We start from the raw sequence: 18,807 nt of genomic DNA on the forward strand, positions 1-18,807 counted from the left end.
GTAAAAGTTATCCATCTAAGGAAGATGTGTTGAATCTTCACTTTGACACAGTCTCCCATCCTGAGCAAGCACAAAGGCAACAGTGGAAAGGAAAAACTCCCTTTTAACAGGAAGAAACTTCCAGCAGAACCAGGCTCAGGACGAGCGGCCATCTTCAACCGGCTGGAAGGAGACAAACTTTATGCAGGAACCCTGAGTGACATCTTGACATTTAACGATAGAAAAAAAACAGCTCTGGTAAGGAACAGGTTTTTATTATTTAACAAAACTATAGTGGAAAAGAAGAAGTGGGGCTTTTAAATGAAGTTTATTTTGCAGCTGCTCTTTCAACCAGAAGCACATCCTCTCCCGTGTTTCCTGTGGGTGTGAAGAAGCCTGGGTACTGCCCCCCTCTCAGCCTGCATGTAAGAGTTTGGTGCAAAAGTTTCAGGGCAGAGTGACCTGACGTGTCAGAGCTGAGCTGGTCTGACTGGGACGGAGCGATGGATCCACCTCCTCTGAGGCTGAAGCTCATGCACATCCTGCTTCTCCTTCAGTGCACCAGCACCGTGCGGCTGCAAGGAGAAAAGACGACAGGTTAGAATTTATAATTACAGATGTTCAGCGTGTCACAGAACATCTGCATGTACCAGATTTCATTTCAAAAGTGTGGCAAAGTTTAAACTTACTTTTCTCGTTTTCATTAGGCACGTTGATAAAATAAAGATTAGCAGCAGCATAAATGAAGACAAAGCACAGCAAGTTTTTAAATAAATCTGGTTTTAGTCTTTAGTCTTGAAGGAACAAGCCAAAACTGAACTCTTAAGTGTTTATTAAAAGTAGAAACGTGTCCTGAAGCTGCTCTCCATCTATCAGCATCGTTCATTCTTACACGGGGGTCTGCAACCTTTATGATCAAAAGACATTTTTTTGCCTTCGTTAACGACATTAAACATGTCCGGAGCTGCAACAACCTGCTACAACTGTGGTTATCAACTGGTGGCCCATGGGCCACTTAGGTTTGCTGGAGGGGGCTGTTGTGTCCAGTAGGGTTGACGTTGTAAAGCAAAAAATATCTAATGATTTTCACATTTATTGATGAAAAAAGACCAGATTCTTGTAAAGAAGGGGGAAACAAATCAGTTTTTACCTTTTTTTTTAATTATTAAAAACAATCTGTAAACTATGCAGACGTATAAAGAAATAAAGCATCAAGTTAAAGTGTCAAAGTTCATGCTCAGTAATCCAGATCCAGGTCACTTCCAGATGACCTGACTGAACGGTGTTGGATTTTTTTTTTTACTTGGATTGTTGCGCATGAACTTTGATGTTTTGAACCACTTTGGCTAAGGCTGCCTCAGAGGAGTCGACGGGGGAGAGGGCGGGCCCCAGAAACCATCTTATCACCAGTGAACTGGTTGGTCCACTATGTGGGCGCGCTGCTTGTGGGACTTGGATTGTTGTGGCTCCTCTGACTGATGAAGACTTTTGGGTGAAGGACGAAACGTCTCAACAAAATAAAAAGAAACCGTCCAGATGATCTGCCTGAACTTTGTTGAGTTAACGTGTGTTTTGCTCCTTGTACTCACTCCAGTGTTCACTTATTTGCAAATGAAATTACAGAAAAAATGTTTGAACTCATAATTTTTTGTTGTTTGTACAACAACCAATAAAATTCGTTTTTATTTTAGTTTTGGTCAAAGCTTGAAAGAGCCCCTGCAGAGGAACCAAAGAGCCACATGTGGCTCCAGAGCCGCAGGTTGCAGACCCTGATCTTATCCGACTGTCAGCACCACTGAACTTGTTCCTGTGAGCTTGAACACAAAACAACTTCATGCTTGCAGCAGTTTTGGTCAAACCTAAAACACATTATGAATAATCTCATGTGAGATCCTGCGTGAGACGTGTTGCTGATCAGTACGCGTTATTAATGACTCTCAGCTACTACCACACCAACACTTAGCCCAATCTGTGAACTGCACGTTAACTAAGGTGGATCACACAGACGGGCAAAAACTCTACCGCCCTGGTGTGCAATGACTATTTACAAAACTATATATTTTCAACATCTTTCTGATTTCTAAAGCATCAATAATCCAGATAAACAGGTCAGTGACGTCTCTTTCATTCTAATCTGTAGGCTTTTTGAACAGGAGCAGCTGTTCCTCAGTTTAATCTCTTATGCTGTGTCTTTCCAGGAGTGGATCACCATATTCAGTGTGTGAACGATTACCTGTACACCATCAACTGCTCCCTGAACATCCTCCCCTCAGATAGGACTTCAGTCGACGACAAACCCTTCAGGCTCACAGTCACAGAAACATCTGAGGAGTGAGGCCTGTTTTTAGTCGTTCCATGAGTTTATCTCACTTTCTCTACCCTACCTGCTCTCATCCCTGCTTCTCTCCTCAGACTGGAGTACGAGTGTCTGCTGGCACACACGACGCAGGGTTACTTCTGCTCCATCAATAAACGAGAGAAAACGCCCGACGTCGATATATTTACAGATTTAGATTCGTATGAAGTCTCACTGTGCCCAGACAACAGCTCGGACAGCTGCGAGGTGCTGGATGAAGAGTACAAGCCCTCGCTGAACAGTAAGCACTGTGATCGTGTTACAGCTGAAGCTTCACGCTGCGGATCGAGATGGATTAGTTTCAATGTTCTCGTGCATGTGCAGTTTGTGCTGCTCTTACACACCTGGTCCTAATTTACCAACTAACTCACTCACCTGCACCTCAGGCACATTCTCTGTACAAACTGATGCTTGTGTGGATACATCTCACTGTTGTTTTACAGTTTTTTATTTGTTCTATTTAAGCCATTCCTTAGATAGAGAACTTTACTAATTGGCTTTTATGTATGTGAATGTTCCTGTAAAGTGCCCTGAGACAACTTTGTTGTGATTTGGCGCTATATAAATAAATTTAATTGAATATACCAAAAGGTTAAGCTAAATTTGGAAGTGTACAATAGGGATGCACGATGGATTTTTGGTCGATATCTGATATATCAATATGTTAAAACTTATTTGTCCGATAATAAATAACCAATACCAGTACAGATATTTTTTCCCCTTAGACCTACTTAAAGAGACTTTCTCTGCTGTGGAATTAAAATACTACGTTATTCTGCATGGTCTTTGTCGATTTGGGACAATTTTGTAACAATTTGGTGGGAGCGGTGGTGCAGAGGTTAGAGAAGATGGGCCTGAGATCAGAAAGTCGCAAGTACCGTCAACATCAAAAATGTGGGCGGTAAAGGTGAAACACCCACACCTGCCTCCACCCTCATTTGCCTCACTCTGGGCCCCTGAGCAAGGCCCCTAACCCCCATCATCTGCTCCCTAACAGGTCTATCTTGAAAATTAGTTCCCGGGACTCGATGGGACTACCTGAATAAAGGGTAAATAGAATTTTTTTTTTTAACCTGCTACCAAATACAGATGTCAAAAAAGGGTCTGAAAACGATGTAACATTTCAACTTGGATTATGTTTAATATCAAATTTATTCATGACATTTACTCTCTCCAACACAATGGCAACACTCAAACAGCGCAAATATGTCAATTTTAACAAATCTAAACTCAACATGTTCACAAGGGACAAGTGAAAAGCATATAATTAATAGATATACTTGACAGTTTCTTAAATTAAAAGTGAACTTAAAACAGAAGCCTTTTATATCGGTGAGGTTTTTTTTTTTATGGAATGGCCGACGTCCGATGTTTAACTTTATCGCCAATATCGGCCGATACAGATAAAAATGCTGATATCGTGCATCCCTAGTGTACAACCATTTCTGTTTTTTTGTAACGTTTATCATTTAAGAAATATTTTTATTTACTGATATTTTCCCCCGTCACAGAACCATCCCCTTTTCCCATTTTTAGCTTTTGGCTAATCTTTTGCTGCTATTAGCTTCTAGCTAGTCTTCTGCTACTTTCCACTACCTTTGCTACTTCTGCTATTATCCATCTTCTAAAAACCTTTTTGTATCGTATTTTTCGGACTATAAGGCACACTTAAAATCCAAAAATTGACAGTGAGCCTTATAATCCGGTGCACTTTATGTATTAATTCTGGTTGTGCTTACTGACCTCGAACTGATTTTATGTGGTACACAGCTCAAAATCTATCAAAATGTTTTGTTTTAATTAATGCGCCTTAGTGCACCTTATGTTATGATGTAATGTACAACTAGGTTTTTATGTTACTGTATTTTCTTTTTAGTATTTTGATGCTTTTAGCTAGTGTTCTGCATTTTTTGAGTCTCAAGGACTCAATTTCAGCTCCTTCAGAAATTTTTTTAATCAATTATTTATCATTTCTCTTTTAATTTATAATTAGATTCTCAGAGCAGGCACGTGTCTGCATAAAAAATAATAAATGTTGGCTTTTTATAACCAGATATATATCCTCCTGACAGTTAAACCAAACGCACCGTGCTGCCTCACAGCTGGCCACAACTCAAGCCAAGTCCACTTCACCTGGAGAAACACCTACGAGGAGTTCAGTTCTTTCACCGGCCTGACGAGCAGTCTGCGGTATGAGCTGCTTTTCTACAAAACAGAGGACAAACACAAGGTGACGCATCATTAATAAACAAAGAATGACAGGAAATATTTGTTCCAGTATTGACCAGTTTGTGCTATAAAAACCAAACCATTTGATCTAAAATACGAGAATGTGCTGTGTGTGATACACAAACTAAGAACTAGTCGGATGAGAACTGGTCTAAGCAGAAACGGCTCTTAAACTACAAAAAACTGTCCCTAATTAACTGATCCATCATCACCGTCAGCCTCTGAACCAGGGAGTTTTGTAGCTCAGGTGATATTTTGAACAGAAAATCTTTAAATCTGCTCCTTTTTAAAGTCATAACAAAATATTTAAGGTTAAAAGTATAAATCATAGACTGGTCCATCCCAAAGATCTAGACCCCCAATACAAACCAAATAGTCAGGAGGGCTGTGATCAGTCTTACATCAGGGAAACTAAACAGCCACTGGCCAAAAGGATGGACCAGCACAGAAGATCAACATCATCAGGCCAGGACTCTGCGGTCTACACTCATCTCCAGGCCAGCGGTCACTCTTTCAGGGATGAAGATGTTCACATCCTGGACAGAGAGGAACGATGGTTTGAGAGAGGAGTAAAGGAGGCCATCTTTGTAAAGCGAATCCATCCATCATTAAACAGGGGTGGAGGCCTCCGGGTTCAACTGTCCCCCTCTTACAATGCTGTGATTGCTAGCTGCTATCAGGGCATTAATGATCAACTGTTAGGCTGATGGTCCTCCTTCACCATGTGAACAGCTAGTTTTGGCTGTGAGCAGCAAACTGGTTGATCCACTATCATAGTTGCCAAGTTCGCTTATAATAGGCGACTTTGGGCTTGTTTTTTCTAAAGTCGCTTGAAAATCTTGCGAGTTGCGTTTCTTTGGGCTTGTTTTGAATGTGAAGTTGCTTATTTGGGCTTGATGTTCTTTCCGAGTGAAACTACTTGATCATCTCCCAGCTCCACACAATAAAGCAAACGACGAGTGGTAGTAGGTAGTTTGTTCCTTCCACGCTCTCGTTTCCTGTTTATCGCTCCCACCCAAGTTGGTGAGGCGACACACAGACAGACAAATCTATTCGTAGGCGCGCACCCCAAACACTCATACTGTGGCCGACCATGAGGGGGCTCCACTCACACGCAGATGTCAGGATGTCGTTTATAAAAATACATAGAATTTAATATGCAAAATGCATTTTTTAATCAGAGCTTAATGTTATTCAAAGTGTTTAGCATAATTTTGCTGTTATGTGTAATGCCATAATAAATGTGTTTATACTGTTTAAAAACGGCCTCTGTTTTACACAATGTGGTGGGTTGCCAGTTGGGCTTGTTTTGATAGAGCGGGTTGCTTGTTTCTATCGCGATTTGCAAAATCTGGCAACATCCACTATGAGAAGGTGCTGCTTATATAACTGAGTTTAGTGCAGCTCCTCAGACTGACAAAGTCTTTGGGAGAAAAGAAACGTTAAAATGAGAATGATGAAATGAAACATTACTTCTTTTTTTTAATCTGTTCAGAGGACCAGACTTAACTTTGTTAATTTTTCTACCTGGATTATCGAGCGTGCATCAAGATATATAAACCACACACTGTACAGTATATTTAAACTTGGAGCTTTTTTGCATTTCAGCAACTTTCCTCTTAAAAAAAAAAAAAACCACAATGAAACTGAACAAATGTAAATGTCTTAAGAAAACAGATTTAGCACCTGAAGACAAGGGATTCTCTCCGTCTTTGGATTACAAAAAAACAAAACTCTATTGTACTGTCAAGTGCAAAATGTTTAGTTGGTCGAGTTATTTTTATGAATCTGAACTGTGTGCATCTTACAGCGCACAAGTGATCTAAAGAAACAGACCATGTCCCATGTTCCAGGCAGGAAGGCCTTTTAAGACGGAGAGTACGAGCTGCTCTGTGGATGGGTTTGAGCCAGACACCGAGTACGCTGCAAGAGTCCGGTCCAGTCCAGACAACGTTCATTACAAGGGCCAGTGGAGCGACTGGTCCTCTGAGGTCCTCTGGAGGATGGCCCCAGCAGTGAATGATGGTGGATACATCTTCAAGGATACAGGTGAATCAGGAAAGGTTTTAATTTCCCCTCTTATTTTTGTTGATTCAAAACTGTTTTCTATTAAATCTTCCATTCTGCATTTTCCCCTCGTGCAGGTCTCCCCACAAAAACATTAACTTTTGAGCTGCCCGTGGCGTTTGGTGCCCTGGGTGTGATGGTGGCAATTGTCCTGCTTTTGTACTATGGCCCCATTAAAATGTAAGTTTCTTCTTTACACTTCCAAGTTAATTCTGTAAATATAAGCGTGCATGATATAAAAATAGCCCAACACGTTTTTAACAGGTGGAGGCGAAGCACCTTCATCCCAACTCCAGCTCCCTACTTCCACAGCCTGTACACGGACCACCAGGGAGACTTCAAGGTAAGCGGGGCCCTTCGTAGAAACTCCCAGCACTAATTCTGACGTTTGACTGTTACTGTGATTACAGAGCTGGGTGGTTACACACGAAAACACACCAGACGCCTTGAAAGCAGAGGAAGCCCTTAAAATCGACACCCTGGTTCAGTTTGGAGACACCCAGGGTGACGGGTCTTCCATCTTTCAGCAGCAGTGGATGGAGGGCAGCAGGTACAGGAACATACCTGCAGCTGGCTGCGACGCTGACCTCAGCATGACGTACACGAACGGCAGCTGGCTGTCGGCTCAGGGCAGCTCACCTCTGCTGGCGTGGTCCGAGCCAGGCAGCCCTGCAGAGGACTCTGGGTGCTGGCTCTGCAGTGACATGTCTCTGGAGAGGGAGCCTCCTTGGTACTGCAACGAGTACTGCACGCTGAGCGGCCAGCAGTCCAGTCGTGTCCCAGCAGAGCATCGTGGGAACCCTGCTCAACACAGATTATCAGCATGAACAGTCGAGGGAAGCAGAAACCACAAAACGAGAAACACTCCATTGTGCAAACTGCCACAATTATCTCCAGCAAATTATCATTTTTATCCCGAGCTACATGCATATTAAGATGTATATAATGTGAGAAACAGCCAATTAAATATTTCGCCTTTGAACATGTTTTTAAAATGCGTTTTTAAGAAGAGGCTGCAATATTTTGTAGAAAGTTTTATTAAGCCAACACATACATGAACAAAGCACCGTATAACCTTAAAGTTTAAAGTACAGAAGTAAGCCTACCTACCTCAGTGACTGGTCATTTTTACTTATTCCATAGCAAACACTCTGAATAACAAAAAGACAGCCAAGGCAGCAGATTCTATGTATTTTACAGCATGCTGAATAGAAAAACCTGGGAAAGGAAATTAGACAGAGCCATCTAGAGACACTAGTGAGAAACAACAGTATAAAAGTGCCATTCATTATACAGCAGGTGAAATACTGACAATGAATTTAGCTGATTTTACATTAAATTTATGAAAAATAAAAGGGAAACAAAAACAAAACAAAAAAAGGACCCTGTGAAAAGAGCAAAATAAAACAGACATTTCTTTTTTTCCATGAAGATCGATGACAGCCGACTTCGCATGGAGTAGATGAAACGGAGGCTGCGTCCCTCGCACCACGTAAGACAACGTTTAAAAAGAAATGACCGGGGCGCTCGAGCACCCGTCCCCCTCCCAGCGTTGCGCGCCAACCGGCATTTAAGATGGAAAAACGAAACGGGTGAAAGGATGGCACAGAATGTGTGGAGTTTAAATAGAAAGTCTTTAAGCGAGTCCTGATGTGAGAGGAGCACATTCATCGAGAGGCTGGGCGGGGAGAGGTGACTCCTGGTAAACCCATTCCTTCTGCCGCAGCGAGGCGAGCCGGCACCTCTTACGAGGGGGAGTACTTTTTGGCTTGTGCTCGAACTCTTTTTTCATATTCTACTCTGTTTTGGCTGAAAAAAAAAAAAAAGAGGCAAAAATAAAGTTATTTTGGTGCAGCAATCTACTCTACATAAGGAAAATAATGTTTTCAGGTCTTTTTAAAGTTTTTGGTGCTTTGAAAAAGTTTCATTAAATCCACAAAGTCAGAGCTACAACACGTTTTATAAAAAAGACTTTGTTGTTGAATTTTGACACCGTTTTATCTTTTTTCTTTAGCTTCACAAAACATTTGCAAAGACCAACAAATACCAACTTCTGCAAGACCCCCCCTTGAAATAGAGCCCTTTGCCAACAACAACAAAAAGCATTTTTACCAAGACAATTTGTTTAATCCAAATTTTACAATTTCCTCTCCCAGAAATGCAAATCTGACTATCTGTAAATTAATTTAAAGTTTTTAAAGTCTTCATACTCAGCTTGTATACAGTGCCTTGTGAAAGTATTCGGCCTCCTTGAACTTTTCAACCTTTTGCCACATTTCAGGCTTCAAACATAAAGATATAAAATTTTAATTTTTTGTGAAGAATCAACAACAAGTGGGACATAATCGTGACGTGGAATGAAATTTATTGGATGTGTCAAACTTTTTTAACAAATAAAAAACTGATAAGTGGGGCGTGCAATATTATTCGGCCCCCTTGTGTTAATACTTTGTAGCGCCGCTTTTTGCTGCAGTTCCAGCTGCAAGTCTCTTGGGGTTTGTCTCTGTCAGTTTTGAACATGGAGCCACTGAAATTCTTGTCCATTCTTCTGCAAAACAGCTCGAGCTCAGTGAGGTTGGATGGAGAGCGTTTGTGAACAGCAGTCTTCAGCTCTTTCCACAGATTCTCGATTGGATTCAGGTCTGGACTTCGACTTGGCCATTCCAACACCTGGATATGTTTATTTGTGAACCATTCCATTGTAGATTTGGCTTTATGTTTTGGATCATCGTCTTGTTGGAAGACAAATCTCCGTCCCAGTCTCAGGTCTCTTGCAGACTCAAACAGGTTTTCTTCCAGAATGGTCCTGTATTTGGCCCCATCCATCTTCCCATCAATTCTGACCATCTTCCCTGTCCCTGCTGATCAAAAGCAGGCCCAAACCATGATGCTGCCACCACCATGTTTGACAGTGGGGATGGTGTGTTCAGGTTGATGAGCTGTGTTGCTTTTACGCCAAACATATCGTTTTGCATTGTGGCCAAACAGTTCGATTTTGGTTTCATCTGACCAGAGCACCTTCTTCCACATGTTTGGTGTGTCTCCCAGGTGCTTGTGTCAAACTTTAAACAACACTTTTTATGGATATCTTTGAGAAATGGCTTTCTTCTTGCCACTCTTCCATAAAGGCCAGATTTGTGCAGTGTACGACTGATTGTTGTCCTATGGACAGACTCTCCCACCTCAGCTGTAGATCTCTGCAGTTCATCCAGAGTGATCATGGGCCTCTTGGCTGCATCTCTGATCAGTCTTCTCCTTGTTCCAGATGAAAGTTTAGAGGGACGGCCGGGTCTTGGTAGATTTGCAGTGGTCTGATGCTCCTTCCATTTCAATATGATTGCTTGCACAGTGCTCCTTGGGATGTTTACAGCTTGGGAAATCTTTTTGTATCCAAATCCAGATTTAAACTTCTCCACAACAGTATCTCGGACCTGCCTGGTGTGTTCCTTGGTCTTCATGATGCTCTCTGCACTTTGAACAGAACCCTGAGACTCTCACAGAGCAGGTGCATTTATACGGAGACTTGATTACACACAGGTGGATTCTGTTTATCATCATCAGTCATTTGGGACAACATTGGATCATTCATAGATCCTCACTGAACTTCTGGAGTGAGTTTGCTGCACTGAAAGTAAAGGGGCCGAATAATATTGCACGCCCCACTTTTCAGTTTATTTGTTAAAAAAGTTTGACACATCCAATCAATTTCATTCCACTTCACGATTGTGTCCCACTTGTTGCTGATTCTTCACAAAAAATTTAAATTTTATATCTTTATGTTTGAAGCCTGAAATGTGGCAAAAGGTTGAAAAGTTCAAGGGGGGCCGAATACTTTCGCAAGGCACTGTATGTTTGTTTAAATAAACTGCTTTGTTGATTTTATTAAAGTCTAATTATTTCCTGTAGTTTGTTTTTTAGGAGCCAATACGATCTAAGAGAAACAGAATTTTGTTGTACACGGGGCAGGAACAATACAGGAATTACTGCAACTCTTAGGTAATTAAGAATATACTTTCTATGCTTTGTTTTTGCCCTCAAAACCTGGAATTGAAATCCAAATTGTTCAAAACTGCCTAGAAACCATGTAAATTATTGTTAACACAACTCAAACATTAAATATTTTAAACAACGTTTTAAACACAACCTAAAAAATCCAACTGAACTCAAACATTCAATCGTGTCCTGTTTATAAATGAGAATACCGACAGCCTTTTGGCAAGAGATCGACAAATAAAAACAATTTGAAACCTAAATCCCACATGCTTAAATCAGTATAATTAGTTAAAAATGTTTTTTGACAAAGTGATAAAGAGTGACAGTAATGATTTGAAACACTTTACTTTGGATATTCGTGTTCTGTTTGGAAATCAAAATGAGATGGAATTAAATGTTCCTCACCAGTAGATTGTGTAAGCCTCTGCTTGGGCTGGATCCTGGATATTTGGCTCATTTAGGAGTTCTTGGATGCCTAATAAGATCTACAGGACACAATCAAAATAACAGTTTGTTATTGAGGCCAAAACATTAGATTTGTAAAGCCGGTCATAATTTTTGTGACTATAAATACAACTACTGTGACAAATCTGTGGGGTCAGTGTTAAAATTGATAATGTACAGTGGTGGACAAAACTAAATAACTAAAATAAATAAATAAATGATGCAGGGCCAGCTGTGTGAATGCTCAGTAATCCAAACCTGCTTTATTGTGATGGCTGGTCTCCAGTCCTTGTCCTCCTCTAGAATAGATAGGCATACTGTGCCTGATGGATACACGTTTGGATGGAAGAGCGGCGGCTCAAATTTACCTGAAACAACAAACCACATCTCATGTAAACCTCAACACCTCTGAGCATTTACACATGAAGGCATTAGCTTCAGTTTTTCCACATCTGAAATATTCAGATGATTTTAAAGGGATAGTCTGGCCATTTTTAAAGTGATGTTCTGTAATAATACCTAATCAGCTGTGATATCAGTCTACTGATCCTTTAACAAGAGCTTGACTCTGGATGACCAGGCGTGGGTTCAGAGTCTCACCAGTGGGTGGTCCCAACCACTTCAAGCTCTGTTTTTAGAACCTACTCGGCCGAGGTTTCAAGCGAACTGAATATTTAACGTCAGCAGACTGCAAGCCACTGATTGGTCAGAGAGCTATGTCAGTCATGGGAGTGTCTCCTTCACAAGAATCAAACAATTTTTTAAAAACTTCACAAATACCACATTCATTTTTATCGTTTACTTTAAAACCATGCATACCACATCCATTACAACGGCAACACCTAAACCAACACTGCGGTACTATGAGGAGGTGCAGACGTTTGTGCTTTTTGGTAATGACAGAATTCAGAAGTAAACCAAGTGGACTCGATTTACAGGCTCTGCCGGCGGGGGGGAAGGTGGCCTCGGCTCGGCCACAGCAGTTCTGGCAGAGGACGGCGAGTGTTTTATTTTGTTTGGTGGCAAGTTTCAGACAGCAAGGATATGACAACTCGCTCAAACCAAGGTTCCACTCAGATATAAGGAAAACTAAAGACTGTGTAGAACAGTCACTGGACAATAGAAAAACATCTATACAGCATGGAGTACGAAGGAAGCAGACATTTCCATCCAGGCTAGGCTAACGACTAGCCAAACAAGGGCCCATTTATTAGGCTTTTAAAGCAACACTTTCTCAAAAACAACATACAATTATGCACAGCACCACCTAGTTTGTTGCCGTCTCCTCAACCAACAACAATTGTGTTAATGTGCGTGCTCAGTGTAGACCATGTTCACACCGATAGTGCAGAGGCTGCTGAACGTTTCAATCCACCAACAGTTGAGTAAACTTCTACATCCATTAGACGTGCTGATCATTCAGCAGCCTCTGCACCATTGGCTCTAAACATGGTCGTTATATTCAGCACACCTATGTAAAAACAAACATTTCTTGGTTTAAAAAAAAAAGTGCTAATGTAGCACGGTTATTTTTTTTTTACACCAAGGTTGTTTTGAGACGAGTTATTTTATAAACTTGAAAAACAATATCAATGAAAATGAGCCTTTATAATATAAATTTGCCTCTTTCTCCACAGTTTGCAGCAATCACAGAGGATATAAGTGCCCTGGCATGGGAAGTAAACTACGGGAAACACTGGTTTGTGATTTATGACTGATGTCACAGCGAATAAGGCACAAACTATTGATAAACCTTTGAAAAAGGTCAAGATGACTAGACTACCCCTTTAACTTATCATTTAAATACCATCACTATAAAAAGACAAGACAAACTTAAGTTTTTTAGCCTGGTCTATAATTCACTGATGTAATAATTGCCCGACAGGCTTTTCCATGAAGACAATTAAAAATGATTCACGTTTAGTTTGAGTTGCATAATTCAGTGACAAATGGTCAAAATGATTCATCACAATTTACACATGTGCTACAATGTTTAGGTGTACTGAAAAAGCAGGAACATTTTCCCATGTTCTATGTTTCTTATTTTACAAGAAACTTTGTTTTAATTTAAACAGGATTCCTGCCTGGTAGTAAAAACTGCACGGAGAACAAAAACTGTAGCGTGCGGCTCCAAGTCTTTAACTTTGTTACTCTTTCAAAACAGCAAATTAATTTGATACCATAATAAAAGCAGTTACATCAACGAATGCTTTTGTAAATAACTGTTAAATTGTGTTTATACCGAGTACGGACGGGACAAATCAACTCACATTTTGGAGGTGAAGAAGGGTAGTCATCCTTGAATAACATGCGCAGTTTGAACAGACCTCCTTCCCATGGAGTCTAAGAAAACACACATCTGATTAGTATTTCAAGAATAAGCCTAGCCGTGTTGTACAACAGATTAAAGGGTATGTTTACTGTAGATGTATCTACTGTAGAGAAACATTTACTTTATGACAAGTCTCGCTTGAAAATTAGTCCTTATGACTCAACGAGACTAATCCGTATAAATAAAAAAAAAAAGATTGAATGAATTAGCAGTTAGCAATCAGCAATGTGGTTAAGATAATTTTTTTTTTTAGACATTTTACCCCCTTTTTTCCAGGGATAGCACATTCCCAGTTCATAAGATTCATGGTTCCGTCTGGATTTTTTGTTGGTACGGCTACAAATCCCTGGAAAAATTAAATAAAAGCAATTACTATGGAGTAATTAGTTGCGGTCAAAACTCGATCTGTGAATTTTCGGAGACAATACTCACAAAAGGATGGTCCTTCCGCCATGCTTTGCGCTCCTGGGCAAGCCGGCTCAATGCAATACCTGACATGGTGTTCGAACTCCTGAAACGAACGGGAATTAGAATTAATAACAAAAAAATGTTTAATAAGACTAAAAATAGAAGCTTTGAATTTCTTTATGTAGGCTTTGAGTCATTAAACCTGACTCAACATTTAGAGGATACATGTTTTGGCCATATTCCAAACAATAACGGATTAAAACAAAGAAGCCAGTTGGAGCCTTGATTGTTTATGACTATTTTCATATAATAAGACAGAAACAATGTCAGAGCAGCTTCCAACTGGAGTGTAGTAATAAGTGTAGTTTTTGTCATATATGTGGTACATGTGGTGGAACGATGGTGTACACAAGGTCCCAGTTCAATTAAACTCAATTCAATTCAAAAATACTTTATTAATCCCAGAGGTAAATTAAATGTAACTCATCATCCTGGTTTCATTAAAGAGTTGTTAGATGCGGATTGCTGTGGGCAGGAAGAATCTTAAGCTACATCCAACAAAAGTATAAAATGTAAAAAAGCAGTAATAAGATCTAAGATATGAACTAAGAAAAACGATGAGCTCAGGAAGTTTAAACCAAAGCACCATTAGTGCATCTTAAACCAGTAATTCACACTCGAGGACTGTACACATTTAATCTTTTTCCATTTTGTATTTGAATTGATCCTAAGATCACCTGGACACAATTAGAGATGAATACCAACTATCCATCTAGGCTGATGAGACTTACCAACTTATCAAAGGGCAGGATTGTATTCACTTGATGCTAAACAGCTTAAACAAATTCAGTTGAATTAAAACATTTTTGGGCGATATCTACAGCAGCAATAACACAACATTGCCTAAACCGATATCTCAATATTTATTAACTCCATTCAAATACAATTTCACAAATTATAGTACATTTAAAACGTGACGCTGGTTTGTTTTAATTAGCCCTTATGAAATATGTCTGAAAGCAACGGTTTTGGAAAGCTAATCAAGTTAGCCGCCGGTGGTAAAAACAGGGCTAAATGAAACGTTCTCTTCCAATTTGTTCACAAAAATTACCACTTGTAATTTTAAAGTGGACCACAAATATGTAGCATTTAATTTATTTTATACTCACTGACCTGTAATGTAAAGTTACGGCCAACAAACGTTTAGAAACTGAGCGCCGAGAACATTTGGCTAGCAAAAGCTAGCTTGTTAGCTTATCAAGCTAACTCATGTGCGCCAAAATCGCGGTTAGCGTCCGACACGGCCTGATGCAGCACAAAAATGCGCAACTGCACTTGATTTAGGCACAATTTGGGTCGACAGAAGTATTCATCGCCGGTCATCAACCGCTCAACATCACCTCTAATTGCTGCTTTATCAGGCAAGTTTATAAATATATTTTTTTAACATGTCAATATCCATTAAGGGATAGGGACAAAGAACGCCAGAGCTGTAAGGCGCATATATGCGTTACCAAACTAGCGAAAATGGCGCAAAGTGAAGCGGTCAAAATATCAAGATACAAGAAAAAAGATAAGATATCCGCCATTAGGGCGTGCTCCTACCTCTCAGTATGGTTGTACTGTCTTTGCTAATTAAGCGAAATGAATTGATCGTGCTTGAATCCTGTTAAACCTTGTAAAGTTTCCCTCCGGAAAAACCAGCCGCTCCGAGTAGAGCCAAAAACAGCGAACTGAAACAATCATCCATCCGTCACTTCCGGTTTTGTTCATATGCCCCCCCAAAAAACGATCCGATACCGATTTATCGGTTGGGTTTTAAAGCTCCAAGAATAAAAATTAAAGGATTCTCCCGACCTTTTTTTTTTTTTTTTTAAACTTCATAATTTTGTGGAATAACTACAGCATGTAGTTGCGTAAAATTAATTTTCAAACACAATTTAGACGCGTTCAACGTTGCTGTTCTGACATTGTTTATTATTTAAACCATGGACGATAATGAAAATACACAAGAAAACTTGTTTCCTCTAATAATCATAAATGACATAATTTAATAGTTTCAATCCCAATAGACGTAATAAATACTTTGGTTTAATTTATTATACAAGACCGGCTGGTCTCGTTCCCGCAGTGGGATTTCTATCTTGGAACGTGTTTCATCTTTGATCAGAAAGAAGACCCTAACGAGCAGTGTTTAAGAATCCAATGACATTTTGTGTTCCCATTTATAAATTTCACATCGTATTTGAGAACGCTTTTTAGTTTCATGTGCGTATATAAAACTACAGGAAAAATACATTTAAACAGGCATTGTTCCAGCCTACTAAGCAAAGGAAATTAATTTATAAGTATGACACAAGAGGTCGCCATTTACTTAAAAATAAATTTCAGGAAGACTCGGTCCCAATAAAGGCAAGTCTATTGAAAATCATCTTCATTAAATAGTTAAAAATAATGAGAAATAAAACAAACAGACATATGAATGACAACATTTTTTTATTGGGTTTATTTATGCAAGACCATATAGATCTATCTCTTACCCCTTCGCACTGAAGTTTGTACATTTTTAACATTGCATAAGATCATATAGAAGTGATCCATGTGGTGATATGAGAACCATATTCAATAATGTATCTGATAGCTTGAGGATAAATGACATTCATTCCCTCTGATTAAAAGTTGTGATCATCAATCATGCATTAGTGGTTTGTGGGTAATGACTTGAATGCAAAACAGACTGGGCACTTAAAAGTATTAGGCTACACATTTGATAACTTTTGTCCATTCGATGAATGATTATTGATGTCAAGATACTTAATGAAACGACCTGTGTGAGAAGAGCATTAAATGCTGTGTCGCTGCTAAAAAGGTAAGCGGTTCGATACCGTATAACAAAACGTCAAATTTACAAAACGGGTCAAATATGTACTGAAGAGGTCTTCAAGAAAAGCCCATAAACAGTAGCTCTGAGCAAACGTACGTTCTACAATTACTTCAGCTATCATAAATGTGGAAAACAAGATTTTCTACAAGGTTCAAGCATCGGAGATTAGAAAAGGATGGGGCATCTTAAACAAGTCTGCAAGTTGGAGTGATAGCCCAAAGAGTGCTTAGTTGCCATTTGTGATGTTACACAAGTCAGACGAAGGTTAACGTGTGGAGGAGTGCAAGACAGTACATAATTGGAAGGCTTCAGAATACTACAGCGAATGTAAACATAGCCTAGCTCTGGCAGGAAATCCAGTCTACGTTGATTAGACGTCTTTGCAGATCTGCAATTTAAAAGCCCTTGTGTGTATTTATACATCTGTGTGGAAATCTATAGAAAATAAAAAATAAATCATGCATCCATACTTATTCTCAAGACTGTATAAAAACTGGTTTAGTCAAGTGTATTAAGTGTGCATGTGATTAACTGGAGGTTTGTGTGTCGTTAACAAGTCTCACTGTACAAAGTGTGCCAGCATTAAGAAACGTTTGCTTGTCCCTGACACGAAGAACAATGTCTAAATTACACATAAGACATTGGATTTTGGTCACTGGGAAAAAAAAGGCAACACCAAATGATTAATTGTGAATGAAATGTTCAACCTATATATAAACTAAAAAATAAAAATAAAAAATTAAAATAAAAAAAATCACACAAACCTGATAACTTTCTTAAAAATAAAAAAGCAGCAATATTTACAATAGAGAACGGTACAGGCTGCAAGCAGTGTAGACAGCGTCCTCCACTGTAGTGCTCGTATTCCTGCTTATGAAATAGACAATTCAAAATGCTAAGAATGTTACACTGAAAAAAAAAAAAATAAAATCTCATTTTAAATGTAACAGTCAATTTCATAGCCAGCCAAGTATAGCTTTGTTATTGTTATCAAAATATGTTCCAGGCGTCTTGTCTGAGAAAAACGCCCAATTCAGCATCATCAGCTGCTGCAGGTCAGAAAACTCTCCAGTCCCCCACAAACAATGCGAAAACAGAAGTTAACATTACCAAAATTTGCTCTTTTGTGTTTAAGATCCAGTACGAACAGCTTCCCCCTTGAAGCCGTGTCCTCTATACAGTGTACAAAACGTGCAACTTTTCTTTAAGAGATAAATATTAGTATTGAATTTGGATTATTTACATGAAAACAAAAACACTCTTGATATGAAGAGAAGTCCTTCACCACCACCTAAAATAGTTCCAGTCCACAAACGCTACAAATACTTCCTCTCAAATTAAAAATAATAGATGACCCTCAAACGTAAAATAAGAGTTAAAGATATATCGATGTAGAGAGGAAAAATAAAGCCTGAACTGCAATGAATTTTTTTTTTTTTTTTACGAGAGTAAAAAATGTTGCCTAACAGAATTCACATTAGAAATAAGTTTTGGCAGTTCGTTAAATGTAAAGTTTTTTTTTTTTCTCTACTCAAAACATTAACACAATCTGTGGAGAACTGGGTTCTAAGAAATGCTCCGTTGTGCTGTTTTGAGTTTAGACACTTCTAAATCTTACATCAGAGTCAGACGTCTGAAAACAAGACCTGTTGCGACATATGAATTCAGAGGTTCCCAACCCTGGTCCTTGAGGAACACCATCCTGCGTTTTAGTCGTTTCCCTGTTTTGACACACCTGATTTGAATGAATGCGTGATTACTGGACTTCTGCAGAACTTGCAGGAGTAATTACCATGTTTTTCAGACAATAAGTTGCACTTAAAATCTTTTAATTTTCTCAAAAATCGACAGTGAGCCTTAAAATGCAGTGCGCCTCAAGTATTGATCCTGGTTGTGCTTATTGACCTTGAACCAATTTTATGTGGTTATTGGGAATGAGTTGAATACAGTTTGACTTATCCGTTTTGTTTCGCTTTATGTACCTTATAATCCAGTGCGCCTTATAGTCCAAAAAATACGGTAAATCACCGAGTTAGGTGTTGGAGCAGGAAACAACTTAAACATGCAGGATGGTGTTCCTCAAGGACCAGGGTTGGGAACCTCTGTCCTAACTCA

The 18,807-nt window shown here is 39.4% G+C and overlaps 1 protein-coding gene across 2 annotated transcripts; it reads right to left on the reverse strand.

Moving 5' to 3' along the window:
* Positions 1–8,007: 8,007 nt before the first annotated feature.
* ube2ib (ubiquitin-conjugating enzyme E2Ib) lies at positions 8,008–15,550 on the reverse strand. 2 transcript variants are annotated; one of them, XM_037690807.1, is made up of 7 exons: positions 15,414–15,550; positions 13,833–13,911; positions 13,663–13,746; positions 13,339–13,411; positions 11,327–11,436; positions 11,030–11,109; positions 8,008–8,440 (listed from the first exon to the last, which is right to left on the reverse strand). In XM_037690807.1, the coding sequence occupies exons 2-7, from the start codon at positions 13,896–13,898 to the stop codon at positions 8,377–8,379; spliced, it is 477 nt and encodes a 158-aa protein (XP_037546735.1). In that variant the 5' UTR covers positions 13,899–13,911; positions 15,414–15,550; the 3' UTR covers positions 8,008–8,376. The 2 variants fall into 2 exon arrangements, with proteins under 2 accessions (XP_037546735.1, XP_037546736.1); XM_037690808.1 differs by lacking the exon at positions 15,414–15,550 and adding an exon at positions 14,600–14,627.
* Between the last annotated feature and the right edge of the window lie 3,257 nt (positions 15,551–18,807).

This window comes from Nematolebias whitei, chromosome 17 (assembly GCF_014905685.2).
Source record: "Nematolebias whitei isolate Nwh7 chromosome 17, NemWhi1, whole genome shotgun sequence".
Classification (NCBI taxonomy): domain Eukaryota; kingdom Metazoa; phylum Chordata; class Actinopteri; order Cyprinodontiformes; family Rivulidae; genus Nematolebias; species Nematolebias whitei.

Bases quoted from the DNA above. Each gene is read 5' to 3' on its own strand.
- ube2ib (XM_037690807.1), bottom strand. From the start codon at position 13,898: ATGTCAGGTATTGCATTGAGCCGGCTTGCCCAGGAGCGCAAAGCATGG. The intron at 13,747-13,832 runs GTGAGTATTGTC...TAATTTTTCCAG, and splicing joins GGCGGAAGGACCATCCTTTT to GGATTTGTAGCCGTACCAAC. The intron at 8,441-11,029 runs GTGAGGAACATT...TTTTTTTTTCAG, and splicing joins GAGGCTTACACAATCTACTG to CCAAAACAGAGTAGAATATG.